The sequence below is a fragment of the Ovis aries genome, chromosome 3 (assembly GCF_016772045.2).
Source record: "Ovis aries strain OAR_USU_Benz2616 breed Rambouillet chromosome 3, ARS-UI_Ramb_v3.0, whole genome shotgun sequence".
Lineage (NCBI taxonomy): Eukaryota > Metazoa > Chordata > Mammalia > Artiodactyla > Bovidae > Ovis > Ovis aries.
This window is the reverse complement of record NC_056056.1, coordinates 19302971-19317256: the sequence shown is the minus strand read 5'-3', so window position 1 is coordinate 19317256 and position 14286 is coordinate 19302971. Positions and strand designations below refer to the sequence as shown.

The 14286-nt window shown below is 46.2% G+C and overlaps 1 protein-coding gene and 1 long non-coding RNA gene across 2 annotated transcripts; one reads left to right on the top strand and one right to left on the bottom strand.

Moving 5' to 3' along the window:
* Positions 1-1947: 1947 nt before the first annotated feature.
* Positions 1948-8975, bottom strand: RRM2 (ribonucleotide reductase regulatory subunit M2). Its single transcript, XM_015094219.4, has 10 exons — positions 8826-8975; positions 8657-8731; positions 8165-8308; positions 7765-7881; positions 7134-7267; positions 5701-5795; positions 5458-5591; positions 4257-4361; positions 4059-4172; positions 1948-3980 (listed from the first exon to the last, which is right to left on the bottom strand). The coding sequence occupies exons 1-10, from the start codon at positions 8922-8924 to the stop codon at positions 3828-3830; spliced, it is 1170 nt and encodes a 389-aa protein (XP_014949705.2). The 5' UTR covers positions 8925-8975; the 3' UTR covers positions 1948-3827.
* Positions 8976-9109: 134 nt separating this feature from the next.
* On the top strand, positions 9110-12296 carry LOC132659563 (uncharacterized). Its single transcript, XR_009600117.1, has 2 exons — positions 9110-9433; positions 12013-12296. It is a non-coding gene; the product is annotated as an uncharacterized LOC132659563 (long non-coding RNA).
* The last annotated feature ends 1990 nt before the right edge of the window (positions 12297-14286 follow it).

Sequence of the window (14286 nt, the reverse complement as noted above, 5' to 3'; positions counted from 1 at the left end):
AGTTAAGACAGTATCAGGATCTTAATCCTACTGAACAGCTCCCTGGCCAGAAAGGGAAAGTGAAAGTCGCTCAGTTGTGTCTGACTCTCCGCGACCCCATGGACTGCACAATCCATGGAATTCTCCAGGCCAGAATGCTGGAGGGGGTAGCCTTTCCCTTCTCCAGGGGATCTTCTTGACCCAGGGATCGAACCCAGGTCTCCCATGTTGCAGGTGGATTCTTCACCAGCTGAGTCACCAGGGAAGCCCAAGAATACTGGAGTGGGTACCCTACCCCTTCTCCAGCATATCTTCCCAACCCAGGAATCAAACCCAGGTCTCCCACATTGCAGGCAGATTCTTTACAACTGAGCTATCAGGGAAGCCCCTCCCTGGCCAAAGGGCACTTATAAATACCATCTCTGCAAGAAGCCAGTCCTCAGGCTGGATCACAGGCCAGGGGATGCCTGGCAGGCAAGGGGAGGCTCCCACCACTATTATGGCAGCCGGGCTGGGCCACACCAAGGGAGCAGAATCCCAGGGATTAGGAGTGACTAAATGTGCCTCCTACATAAGTGCTGGGACTCAGTACATCTGGAGCCCAATCAGAAAGCACATCCAGTGAAACCGAAAGTGGGATCCAGGTTACCAGGTGTTTTAAAGCCCATGGGTGATTATAATGCCCACCAGCACTGAAAACCACTGGTTTGAACCATATAAAGTCCATCCCAATGTCAAATGTTTCAGACTCTCCCAAGGTAAACTCAATGGGGGGTGTATCTGAGGGCTCAGGCAGCCACCATAGGTGGGTCGCAAGAAAAAACATGACCGTGAGCTGCCTGCTTGGAGGCTAATAGTTGATGGTCCTTAGAGCACAGCTAGCTGCCTGGAAGTATGATAGTGCTTTTGGGATAAAAGGCAAAGCTCTCCACTGAGACTCCTCCAGGACACAGAACACAATTCTACCCACTCCAAATGCCAGCACAAATTCAATGGCATCGACCAGCCACTCCAAGGGCGTAATCCTTGGAGGCTGTGTGATAAGGTAGTTATCTCTTGTGACTTTGTGGACTGTATCTCACCAGGCTCCTCTGTCCATGGGATTCCCCACCCAGGGACTGAATCTACATTCTGCATTGGCAGACAGATTCTTTACCACTGAGCTTCGAGGGAAGCCCAAGCTCCAAGACAGGAAGTGGCTAAAATCTGTGCCTCCTAAGTGAACATTCTTCATAGGAGTACAGGGAAGGAATCTCGGTGCAGTGAAGCAGAAAAAAAGCAGTTGGGAAGGCTCATCCCAAACCCGCCTCCACCAGGGAAAGCAGTGTCTCCACTCCTAAATGCTACCCCTGACCAGCATCCCCGCAGCTGTCTCCCCAGGTTTGGCTCCAGAACTGCATCTCATCTAACTGGGATTTACTTAGGCACCCAGCTTCCTCCTGAGGGGTAAACCTAACCTCACAGGGACGACTTTGTCCTCTGACCCACCTCTGACATCTGAACAGTGCCCGGCGGGGAGCCTGCCATTTGCTCAATGAATGACTGTACATCACCAGTGGGGACACAATGAGTAATTTGTTAGTTTAAGGACGAAGAGGTGAAGGGAAGTGGGATTGCCCCAGGAAAGGGCATTTACAGACAGTAAATGTGTAAAAGAGGGACAGTCTGATGGGGGCCAGCAAAGAAAAACCCTAGTCCAGGAGACTCAGGCCCCAAGAGGTGGCTCGCCTGAGACTGTGAGCCAAGTTCAACTCCCTTGCTCCTGGTTTTACAAACCCGCATGCAGTTCGGTAGATGCTTTGGGGCATCACCTTTCAAGTGAACCCGTTTCCCACACCTTGTGCTAGAACAGCCACAACAAAGCCCCCTTCCCAGAACTGCAGGAAGCACATGAACCCCTATGCAATATTTATGAAATACTTTCTAGTTTTTCCTTCCTGGATTGAAACACAAATGTTACCAAGGAACTAACACAAGAGCAGTTTTATTGAAATCACTGAACACTTGTGCAGTACTCAATATTAGGATTTTGAGACGTTTTAGACAAAATCTGTTTCCCTTTAAACAGATGAAGAAACCGGATCCTAGTTGGTGGAAGTTAATGCTTGTATCACACAGCTAATGGGAGGTAGAATCCTAAAATTTGCTTCCAACTTCCACCTGTACCTGACCATGCCAGCTAGTGTTTATTTTTGTGTTGCCTAAGTTTAAGGACCATACAATCTGGATTAACTTTACAACAATAATTTAAGATAGAGAAGGATCCCATATTACAGAAAATTTTAAATCAACTATTGTACCATTTATACAATGAAGGTAACTGACAATGGGACAGGCCAGTGGTCAGCCAACACACAACACAATGTGTTAACAAACAGCCAAAAGATTGATGAGTGCCGCTTATTTCCTTCCATGTTACATCTTGCCTTTTTTGGAGGAAGGAATAAAAAGGCAGATTGATTCAAACCAGCCCTATTAAATATACCAATTAAGTTTATACTTTCTTTTCTGAAATTAATATGAGTGGAACATGTATTAATTATTCACATAACACTAGTTTTCTATTGCCGTTTAAGAATCCAGCAGATGATGCTAAGGTTTAAGCAAATCCTAGAAGTCATTGCACTGAATGGTAACTACTCAATTATGAACTGGAAAGTAATATTGGGTAATTATTTCAAAGTATAAACTACAGATATAATATTTTAAAAACATAGATAGTATAAAACTTTTCTAACTTAAAAGTATAAATGGTTAAGTCAACAGTACCTACTTACAAATTTCACAAAATCAGAATAAACACTCAACTTTTAGGAGGGGATATTTCAGTCCTGCCTTTACCACTTAATAGGAGAAAGATCTTATATAGGTGGGTCCTTTCATTCAGGGGTGATTTCAAAACCAACTTACAATGTTAATATTATATCTTGGATCCCTGCTAAGAAGACTCTTCAAGGATCTTTCAAACTAACTTGCCAAGTTGAGGAACATACAATTTGAGAAACTAAATGATACAGCCCCTCCCGCACACCCAGGTTACCTACAGTGAGCCTGGATCTGAACTTTAGTTCCTAGAGATCTCTCATCTCTTATCCTGAGATACTCAACCTGGGCTCTAGAGCAGGACACCAACCTGTGTTCTAGAGGGCACCACCTGGCTGATATTAATACCTAGGCATGCACAGGATTGAGTCAAAAGCGCTTCAATTCAATTCATTCAAGAAAAGAAGAAAAATAACATGCTTAGTTTACATAGGCTTAACCTACTCTGGTCACCTAGTAAATCTTGAATTGACTCCCACTACTGGTAAATAGAATACTTTTATATTTGGTGCAGAAACCAACAAATTTAGGTAAAATCAAGCCTTTACCCTGACAGTTCAAACTATGTTTATTTGTATGTAAAGTGCCAGTTTTATATACAAATCATAAGTAAACTTTAAAATCTGCTCAGAAGCAGTGAGTCTGATGTCTTCCTACAGCCTTGTGGTGGTTACTCTTTATAATCTTTGCGGATCAAACTTGCTGGATTCCTTACACTTGGAGGCCAAGAAAGTGGCTGTTAAGACCCAAAGTAAGTCCTGTTCAGCTAGCCTGCTTGCAAAAGCCAAACACAGACAAGATCTTTCAAGAACCCGAGTAGCTTTCGACTACTTTCCATCTAGGTGACCCCACTAGCATTAACAGGATTGATTTTGAGGTAGCTACACAGTGCTAAAGATGCCATTAGTAAACATGATGGACAATTCATGGTGTAGCTCGTTGATATGGTTCAAGTGGCTGATTTTTTTCTTTTTTGATGAGAAGGAAAAAAAAATCAGCAAGGTAAGAGCACGTCTTCAGGTCACTTAGAAGTCGGCATCCAAGGTAAAGGAATTCTCTGTCGGACTTGACATCACTCCCATTCTCTGATACTCGCCTACTCTCTTCTCAAAGAAGTTAGTCTTCCCCTCCAGTGAAATATTCTCCATAAAGTCAAATGGATTTTCTACTTTGAAAACCTGAAAATGTTCATAGCAAAACATAAGCACAGAACACCGGTTTCAGAAAGGACCAGAGGGCTACCCACAATACTTTACCTTGCTAAAGCCCAGCTCCAGCATAAGTCTATCTGCCACAAACTCGATGTACTGCTTCATCAAAGTGCAATTCATCCCAATGAGCTTCACAGGCAGGGCCTCCGTAAGGAACTCCTAGGGGCCAGAGCATAGCTTCTCAATAAAACGGAAGCCTTAAGAGGTCTTCTAGTAAGCACAAGGCCTCCCCGTGTTACCCACCTGTTCTATCCTAACTGCATTGACGATTATTTCCTTTACTCTCTGTTCCGAAGGTTTGTGCAACAGGTGTTTGAACATCAGGCAGGCAAAGTCACAGTGCAAACCCTAGAAGAAAAAGGTTTAAAGTCACCAACAGAGCAGTAGAATTCTATCATTAATGTGGAAGAGGAAACTGTGTTAGGCTGGCATTCTTGTAAGACATCCTGTGTGGTCAGACATTTCAAAAGTCAAGGGGAAGATGACTCAACTGCTGTGTCACCTAGGCAGGCTCGGGCCCCACAAGACAGGTCTGGTCCTCACTCCTCTGTGGTTGCCAAGGAGTGGGAGAAAATTTTTCTCAGCATTCTTCCTTCCTACAGCCCTGAGCTTTAACATTCACCACCACTACTTCCAGCAGGAAAGGCAAAACTCTGAATAGGCTCATTAGTTTTTAGATTTATAACCTAATGTCTGGAAATTCAGTAATAGTAATGCAATTTCAAGTGAATCAAGTCTGCAAGTCTTAGTGCATTCACGGAGGGCTGGCATGCTGCGATTCGTGGGGTTGCAAAGAGTCGGACACGACTGAGCGACTGAACTGAACTAAATTGAACTGAATGTTGGGAGTGGTTTCCCTGGCAGCTCAATGGTAAAGAATTCACCTACCAATGCAGGAGATGCAGGTTTGATCCCTGGGTTAGGAAGAGCCCCTGAAGAAGGGAATGGAAACACTCTAGTATCTCTTGCCTGCAAAATTTCACGGACAGAGAAGCCTGGCGTGCTACACAGTCCACAGGGTCACAGAGTCAGACATGACTGAGAACACACACACCCAGATAACGCTGATGGGAGTTATACAGAACATCTGGGCACCTTTACTTTCCTCTTTGGCATTTTAATCCAAGTGCATTCAAAGACATACTGGACCTGAATGGATTCAGAGATGTTCGCCAACTAATTTTGAAGTACAGAAGGATCACACAGAAGACCAGGTAGAAATAATATTACTTCCCCTAAAAAAAATTCCATAGATAGGGAAATACCTATGTATACTGAGAATATGAGCAAAATAATTTCAGCAAATTATTTCATTCTCTGCCAAGATGCCTATGGTTGAACCCACATGTTAAATGTGCATTTAAGGCAATCTCACACCTTGGGTTCCCTTCAGTGAACACGGTGTTTGGGGTGTAGGTCAGCCTATTATCTGAATTAGACCCACCTCGTCTCTGCTAATAAGTTCATTGGAAAACGTGAGGCCAGGCATCAGTCCTCGTTTCTTGAGCCAGAATATAGACGCAAAAGAACCGGAAAAGAAGATGCCTTCCACTGCAGCAAAGGCTACCACACGTTCTCCTACAGTTAAAAACAAAATATTTCTGTATCTGCCTGTGTTCATAGGAACAAACCAGTAAAATCACTTAGAAAATGAAGCTCAGCGGTAAGTAGGGGCAAAGTCCCTTACCATATGTAGCTTCTTTGTCCCCAATCCAGCGCAAGGCCCAATCGGCCTTCTTCTTCACACAAGGCATCGTCTCAATGGCATTGAAGAGAAATTCCCTGGTAGGCACACACAGATGATCAGTCATTCTAGCAAAGACTTCTAGTATCAGCTTCTAGGTAAGAGCACTGGGACCAAGACCAATTTGGGACTCAAACTGAAATGTTTTATTTTTACTAGCTTGCTTTTCCCTCCAATGTTTTAGAAAAAATATCAAAAATCCATTTGGTTTATGTTAATAAAATTTAGGTATTCATTAGTTCATACTGAGCCCCACAACCTCAGTCTATCAAGAGCATTGATTGGTTTCATTATTTCAAGTTCAGGTCATACCCTCTTCCTACCTGTGCCTACTTTGGGAGTCCAGAGATTCCCCAGCCTGTCCCAGTGAGCTTGTTTTCATCAGACCTTGGGCTCCTTTTATTCTCTTTCCTTGTCAACCTGGGTCTTGCCTCTCCCTAGCTTTCAAAGCTCAACCATCAGGCCTTTCTGATCCCTCCCTTCTGGTAATCTCCTCCAATCATGCCCTACCTTTACTATCTTTTTTCATTTCTGTCTCATTTCTGTCTGCAAACATGTTCAAATCATTTTACAACCCCACCCTCCACACCCGCAGAGTTTCCTCCATCCTGCTGGCCTTCCAAGTCATCACTCATTTTCCCTCCTCACTTTCTTCCACATCATCTACAAAAGGCTATTCCTCAGCTTCACCACTTCTGTTCTACACAGGCTCTTGTCCTGAAGCTGACTTTAGTATCCAGACTACTCAAATGCCTATTTCTAGTGCTCCCCTCCTCTCCAGTCAATCCTGACAATGTTAAATAGTCCCTACGCTACTCACATTTCTTCTCGGTTACTCCCCAACATATACCATCATTTCAGGCAAATTGCTGTGTGCCTGAATTAATTTCATGGTTCACTGCCGCCTCTGTGCTATTTATTATATAATTCCTCCATTTATATTCCTAGGTCTTATTTTCTATATTATGTTGCAAGCCCCTTAAGAGGCTGGTTTTATCTTCAACTTTGTATCCTCTCCCCACTCCACCCTGTACCAGCCTCACACTGTAGGTTGACAGATTTGCCAGACGTGAAAACTATCAAACCTAAGGTTTAGCTCATCAGACAGTCTCTTGGAATGTTTTTTCAGAAGGCATTAGATTGGATGTTCATTAGTATGTTTCCAGCTCTAAAAGGATGGAGTAACCTTATAACTGTTTTTAGCAACGGACTAGTAAAGTGCATTTAGGCCTGTTCTTAAGAGCAGACATGACCATGGGTGCTAGGAATTTCTTTGACTTGCTCATTTTAGAGTCATTTTCCTATCCCTACACAATTTCAAAAAGTAACAACTAGTAATCCTAAATATGTTGGCATATCACCACCCAAATACTCACCTTTCTTTGGAATCTTTAATGTAAGTGTCAATGAGGAGACTATACATTTCAGAATGTATGTTTTCCATGGCAATTTGGAAGCCATAGAAACAACGAGCCTCGGTAATCTGAACTTCTTGGCTAAACCGCTCCACCTAGTGGTAAAACACAAAGATCAGTTTAAGGAAAATCTACCAGCAGCAGTTCAATGAACACTGGTTGCCTCACACTTCCTTTTTTGTATCATTATAAGCTAGACATAGTAATTCATTTCCATTCATTCCAAGGAGGATGCACTCAAGACATATATGTGACCAGTTATTAAAAAAAAACAACAAAGCCACAAAAAGGAGAGCAAATAGATAGTTACTAGGGTTCTGGATCTATTACTATCACTTAATATTGTCTTAACATTGTTTCTCTACAGTTGGGGGAAAAAATACCATAAGGAAGAAATAACTGCAAAGTACACTATAGAACAGAAAATGCCATAGAATATAAACCCTGGTTTACAGATAGATATATATATATATATATATACCCATTCAGTGTGCAAAATTTTAAAAGACAAAAAAGAGAATTGTTAGTTCTCTCATAAATCTTGAATAAAGGTACTTTTTCGGGGGTGAGGGGCAGATGGGGGGGAACTCACCAAGTTTTCATTTACTATGCCATCACTTGCTGCAAAGAAAGCCAGCACATGGGAAATAAAATATCTCTCCTCAGGCTTCAGGGCTTCCCAGTGCTGAATGTCCTTGGAAAGGTCCACCTGAAATACAAAAGTTCACGAAGGGTTCAAGCCGGCAGGACCCTCACACGTAGGCCTAATTGTTCAACTTTAATAAGTCTACCAGCACCACCTGATTTATATACTCCTCATTCTGCCAATTTGAACATCTCATGTCCTGAGTGAACAACCATTCCAAAGAGGGACAGAGAGGGCAGCAAAGCATATTTCAAACATGTTATATAGCCGGCCCGGCTGGAGTCTTCCTCTAGAGAGGCAATGGGCAAAGGGTCTTTTAAGTCTCCTAGTTGCTGCATCTGATTACCTCCTCAGCTGTCCAAAAGGAAGCCTCAGCTTTCTTATACATCTGCCAAATATCATGGTATTCGATAGGAAAGATGACAAAGCGGCGGGGGTTTTCTCTCAGAAGTGGTTCGTCCTCCACACTGGGGGCAGATAGCTTAGGGTTCTGTTGGGGGAGAAAAAGGGAAAAAAAAAGTTAAGTATAGGGCGAACCATGAAACTGTCATTTTTTTTTCAAGCAGAATACCTCCAATGATCAGAAATTTCATGGGGCTGAATATAAGTCGGTTGTCATACTTGGATTCTATAGGAGTTTAGGGAAATAGGAAATGTCCAGATGTGCAGTGGTGCTGGGGAGGGAACAGACTTTGGCGGGAAAGCAGCGCGCGCCCGGGAGAGGTGGGTAGGGTTTGAGAGCAGACAATGAGGCTTTGGCGCCAAGCAGCCTCCGCCCGCACCTCCTTGCCTGCAGCGCCCCCTCGCCGGGCGCCCCCACCGCAGCCCACCTACTCACCGGCTCGGAGGGCTCCTGGAAGATCCTCCTCGCGGTCTTGCTGGCCAGCACGCGGGTCCCGCTGAGGGAAGGGGGCTGCAGGGAGGCGCATGGTCAGAGGCCTGCCCGCGCCCCCACCCACCCCCCCACAGGACCCTGCCGCCCTGCCCCCGCCCCCCGCGGCGCTCACAGTGTTCTCCTTGTCTGCTAGGCTGAGCCCCTTCAGGGGCGAGAGCTGCTGCTGCTGCGGGTCAGCGATGGTGGCGAGCGGGACGCGGACGGAGAGCATGGTGGCGAGAAGGTCAGTGTGATAGGGGTTGCGCGCGAGTCCCGAGAGCCCCTGCACGGCCCCGCGGGAGAATATTTAAAGCTCCGGGCGCCGGCCCAGTGGGCGGGGACACTTCCCCATTGGCTGGATCCCGGCTGCCCCCACCCACCCCACACAGATTCAAGCGCTGCGCGGGAGCACAGGCTGACCCCCCAGTCCCTGCCCTACCGGGACCCCCCGGCACCTGCCCCTCCCAGGCCTCTGGGGGGCCGCGGGCGCCGCCGCCCGCCTCGCCGAGGGCCTAGTCGCACAAAGGCTGTAGCCCCTGCGCGCTCCGTGCGCCCTAGCGGGCGCGCAGGCTCTCGCGCGCGTCCCCGGGACGGTTTGGGATTGAATGAAGCAACGCGATTGGAGCCCGCCAGCCCGCGAGCGGGAGCGAATTCCCCACCCCCGCGGAGCCCCACCTCTCTGAAGACCTCTCTGGAACCCGGCTCTCGGTTCCGCGTAAATGGTTTTTGCAGATGAGCTTGGTACGGAGGCCCTTAAAACGCCCCTGGCTGCGAGGGAGATGTGGCTGCGGCGATCTGGATACGTGTGTGTACCTGGGTGGGGGTGCCAGGTTCCTGAGGTCCGGCAAAGGAGGGGGCTGGCCGGTGGTGACCGCCTAACGGTTAGGGCCGCGGAACTACAGGGTCCCCGGGGTGCAATGGCTGTGTCCCTTGGACACGTCATCTGTTGTCCCCTCGCTGGTGAAATGGGCTTGCAGCCATATCTAAGCTGTGGGCTTTCTAATAAAGTAAGAAGACTAAATGAGGTCATTCATGAACAATACGAAGTCCATTGTAAACCTTCAAGCTGATAACAGAGAGAGAGGGTCTTTGGTGAAGTTTCCCCCTGAAATCTCGCCCTCAACGTAGACAGTGTTTTTAAAATTGCAAACTGAGCGAAGATTCAGAGAAAAAGTTCAGAGAATGATTGAATAACTATGACTTCATTTACTGCTTTAAAAGTGAAGTCGTTCAGTTGTGTCCGACTCTTTGCGACCCCGTGGACTGTAGCCCACCAGGCTCCTCCGTCCATGGGATTTTCCAGGCAAGAGTACTGGAGTGGGTTGCCATTTCCTTCTCCAGGGGATATTCCTGACCCAGGGATCGAACCCCGGTCTCCCGCACTGCAAGCAGACGTTTTACGTCTGAGCCACCAGGGAAGCCTAAACAAGCCCATTTACTGCTTATTGGGCCTCAGAGAGCTTGAAGAGGAGGTTGAAAACCTCCATTGGGGTGATGGTGGAGACATAAACTTAGTAACATTTTAATTTTACTTTACACTTGGCCTTTCAAATTTGCCGTAGATTTTTGCCCTGCATGTGGCAAAACGCCAGGAATGACTGATGAGATCCAGGAAAGAAATGATTAACCAGGATAAGCTCTAACAGCGCACACACTCAGGGCTGTCACTGAGTGAGGCTTGGATTTTGTACAATGTCTTTTCTAGATATAATACTTTTAAGAGGTGGGGGTAGGGACCTCCCCACAGAGGTCTATTTCTAAAAGTACTGTATACTGTGTTTAAAGTGTTCTCTAAGCCTGAGAAGAAAGACCAGCGACCATTATATCTCTTAGACAAAGCAACAACTAAAACTTTGGTCTCAATCATGTGTTTGAAAGCAACTCACAGACGTCAGTTTCCCCGTCGGCATGTACCTTCAGAAAATGGGTGTTTTTATTGACAGATGTGATCATAGCTTTATCAGCCATAAAACTAACAAAACTATCGAGGAGTCCTTGGTATCCTCTGATACCTGACTCACATTCTGATTTCGGGTAATCCATATCCGAGCTGCTCCTTTTGGTTGCTGCCCCAGGCACCATGTGCTTTTTTATAAGCTCCTGCTATATAGTCTGTGCACGGGTACCATAAAGGCACTCTGAGAGCCAGAAGCTGTGACTTCATTTTCTGTTGAACAGCCACGAGGCAGTGGTGGTGGAGGTGGGGGACGGTAAGCCGCCTTCCTCACCGTCCCCTCCTCCCACCTCTGAGTCATTCCGGCTTGTCCCGACTTCCTCCTACATCGGGTTTTTACTGCTCTCACTTTACAAAGGAGGAAGAAAGGGCCGAAGGCTACGTGGCCCCGCCGAGGGGTCACACATCCGGATCAAGGTTCTGGTCTGCAGTGGCCCGGTCCGTCTCTTTCCCTGGGTACTGTAGAGGGAAAGGGCCCCGGCGGGACCAGGTCCGGCCCAATCCCCGGAAGAGAGGATGCTCCCGGCAGCCGCCAGGCGCTGGGATCTTCCCCCTTTTCCCTTCAGCGCCCTTTTTGACAGCTACTCTGCAACAGGTCCGCACACGGAGGCTCCGCCCCCAACTTCCGGGAGGCCGTGCTCATTCATAGCTTTGCGATCCCACGCCGGCCACCGCAAGCCTCACCCCGCTTCCGCCGCCCGCCCCCCAGTGGCCACGCCCCACAGAAGTCGCACATTTTTTTTCCGCCTGGAGGCGCGAGAGATGCGGCGTAGTGACATCTACCCTGCCCCTCGCTCGCTCCACCCCTAGGCAGCATCACTAAGGGTCAGCTCACCCAGGGAGCTCAAGTGAGTTTCCCGATGCCGCTCACGCCTCCATATATACCTGACATCGTACTGGAGACTGTCATAGTAATACTAATGACGATGACCCTATAGCTGCTGGACCAGGCGATTTACACTTTAATCCAGAGACAGTGGGAAAGTAGGTGTTTTCAGCCCTGGTCTTAGGTTGAGACTAAGTACTTTGGCCACCTCATGCGAAGAGTTGACTCATTGGGAAAGACTCTGCTGCTGGGAGGGATTGGGGGCAGCAGGAGAAGGGGACGACAGAGGATGAGATGACTGGATGCCATCACCGACTCGATGGACGTGAGTGTGAGTGAACTCCAGGAGTTGGTGATGGACAGTGAGGCCTGGCGTGCTGCGATTCATGGGGTCGCAAAGAGTCGGACACGACTGAGCGACTGAACTGAACTGAACTGAAGGCCCGAGAGGCAAGGAGACTGCCCGAGGTCACACAGCTCCTTTCACTGCACAGCTGCAACTTTTCTCTTCCAACTTTTTATTAACAGTATTTTCAACAGGCACTTCCGTGGTGGTGGCCCAGTGGATAAGAATCTGCCTGCCAATGCAAGGGACTCGGTTCCATCCATGGTCCAGGAAGATCCCACATGCCTTGGAACAACAGAGCCTGCAGGCCACAGCTACAGAGCCCACGTGCCCTGGAACCCAGAGCTCCAGAACAGGAGAAGCAGTGGCAATGAAAAGCCCCTGCTCCCAGCAACTAGAGAAAGCCCCCACACAGCAACCAAGACCTAGTACAGCCAAAACATAAAATAATAATAAATAAAATTTTTTTTTAATTTAAGGAATGTATTCTACAGCCACTTCCCTCGTAGTCCAGTGGCTAAGACTCCAGGTTCCCACTGTAGAGGTCCTGGGTTCAATCCCTGGTTAGGGAAGTAGATCCCACATGCCGCATCTAAGACCCCACACAACCAGATAAATATATATATTTTTTTAATGTTTTCAACATACAGAAAAATGGGAAGAAGTCTACAGTGTTCACCCATCACCTAGGATTCAACAGTTTTTTCCCTTTTGCCCTATTTGCTCCATCCTCCTCTACAAGTATGTGACACTTTGTTTTTTTCTGGATCATTTGATGTGTGTTGTAGATGATACTTCATGCCTAGATATTTCAGCATACTGCAGCAGGTAGCTCCTAAAAGTATCCACATTTTCTAACATAACCATATTCAGACCTAAGAAAACTAACATCAATTCTGTATATCACTTAATATCTAGTCCATACGTCTCTTAATTTGGTTTGTTCATCTTTTGTGCAGGATCCTATTAAATGCGTGCATTACAGTTGGTTATTGTGTGTTTTTAGTCTCTTTTGATTCGAACAACTCCTCCACCATTTTCCTCCATGACACAAACTTTTCAAAGTCCAGGCTTGTTTTCTTGTAGACTGTCCCACATTCTACGTTTCTCTCATGTGTCTTCACATTATCATTTAACTTGTCTTGCTAATCCCTGTATTTAAACTGAAAGATCTAAAGGTTTTATTAGATTAATTTATCTTTTTTTGCATGTGGTAAAATATACCTAAGCTAAAATTCACTGTTTGAACCATTTTCAAGTGCTCACTTACAGCATTATGCAAACATTGTCACCATCCATCTCCAGAACGTTTTATCACCTCATTAAACACTAGCTCCCCATTCCTCCCTCCCAGCAATCTCTTGTAAAAACCATTCTACTTTCTGGACTTCCCTGGTGGCGTGGTGGATGGGAGTCCGCTGGCCAGTGCAGGAGCCATGGGTTCGATCCCTGGTTCAGGAAGATCCCACATGCCACAGAGCAGCTAAGCCCATGCACCATAACTGCTGAAGCCCTGTGCACCCTAGAGCTCTTGTTTCCCAACAAGAGAAGCCACTGCAATGAGAAGCCCATTCACCACAATTGCCCCAGTTAGAGAAAGCCCTCACAAAGCAACAAAGACCCAGTGCAGCCAAATATAAATAAAGTTATTTTTTAAAATTCTACTTTCTATATGAATATAAGTGCCTCATGTGAATGCATTCTTACAATATTTGTCCTTTTGGGTCTAGCTTTTTTAATTTAGCGTAATGTCTTCTTTATTCTTTTTTTTAATAGAAAATAGTTTAGGTATTGCCTTGTTTTACAGCTTTTTAAAATTGAGGTACAGTTAACATATAATGTTATATTAGTTTCAGGTGCACAACATAATGATTTAGTATTTGTGTGCATTGCAAAATAATCTCCACAATAAACTAGTTAACATCTGTCACCATCAGTTCAGTTCAGTTCAGTTGCTCAGTCGTGTCCGACTCTGCAACCCCAAGGACTGGAGCACACCAGGCCTCCCTGTCCATCACCAACTCCCAGAGCTCAGTCAGACTCATGTCCATCGAGTCAGTGATGCCATCCAACCATCTCATCCTCTGTCGTCCCCTTCTCCTGCCTTCAATCTTTCCCAGCATCAGGGTCTTTTCAAATGAGTCAGTTCTTTTCATCAGGTGGCCAAAGTATTGGAGTTTCAGCTTCAGCATCAGTCCTTCCAATGAATATTGAGGACTGATTTCCTTTAGGATGGACTGGTTGTATCTCCTTGCAATCCAAGGGACTCTCAAGAGTCTTCTCCAACACTACAGTTCAAAAGCATCAATTCATCGGCACTCAGCTGTCTTTATGGTCCAACTCTCACATCCATCCATGACTACTGGAAAAGCCATAGCTTTGACTAGACGGACCTTTGTTGGCAAAGTAATGTCTCTGCTTTTTAATATGCTGTCTAGGTTGGTCATAACTTTTCTTCCAAGGAGTAA

Excerpts from the sequence above, each read along its gene's own strand:
- RRM2 (XM_015094219.4), bottom strand. The coding sequence starts at position 8,924 with ATGCTCTCCGTCCGCGTCCCGCTCGCCACCATCGCTGACCCGCAGCAG. Across the intron at positions 8,309-8,656 it reads TCCAGGAGCCCTCCGAGCCG|AACCCTAAGCTATCTGCCCC; the intron begins GTGAGTAGGTGG and ends CTCCCCCAACAG. Across the intron at positions 4,362-5,457 it reads AACTTATTAGCAGAGACGAG|GGTTTGCACTGTGACTTTGC; the intron begins GTGGGTCTAATT and ends TTTTTCTTCTAG.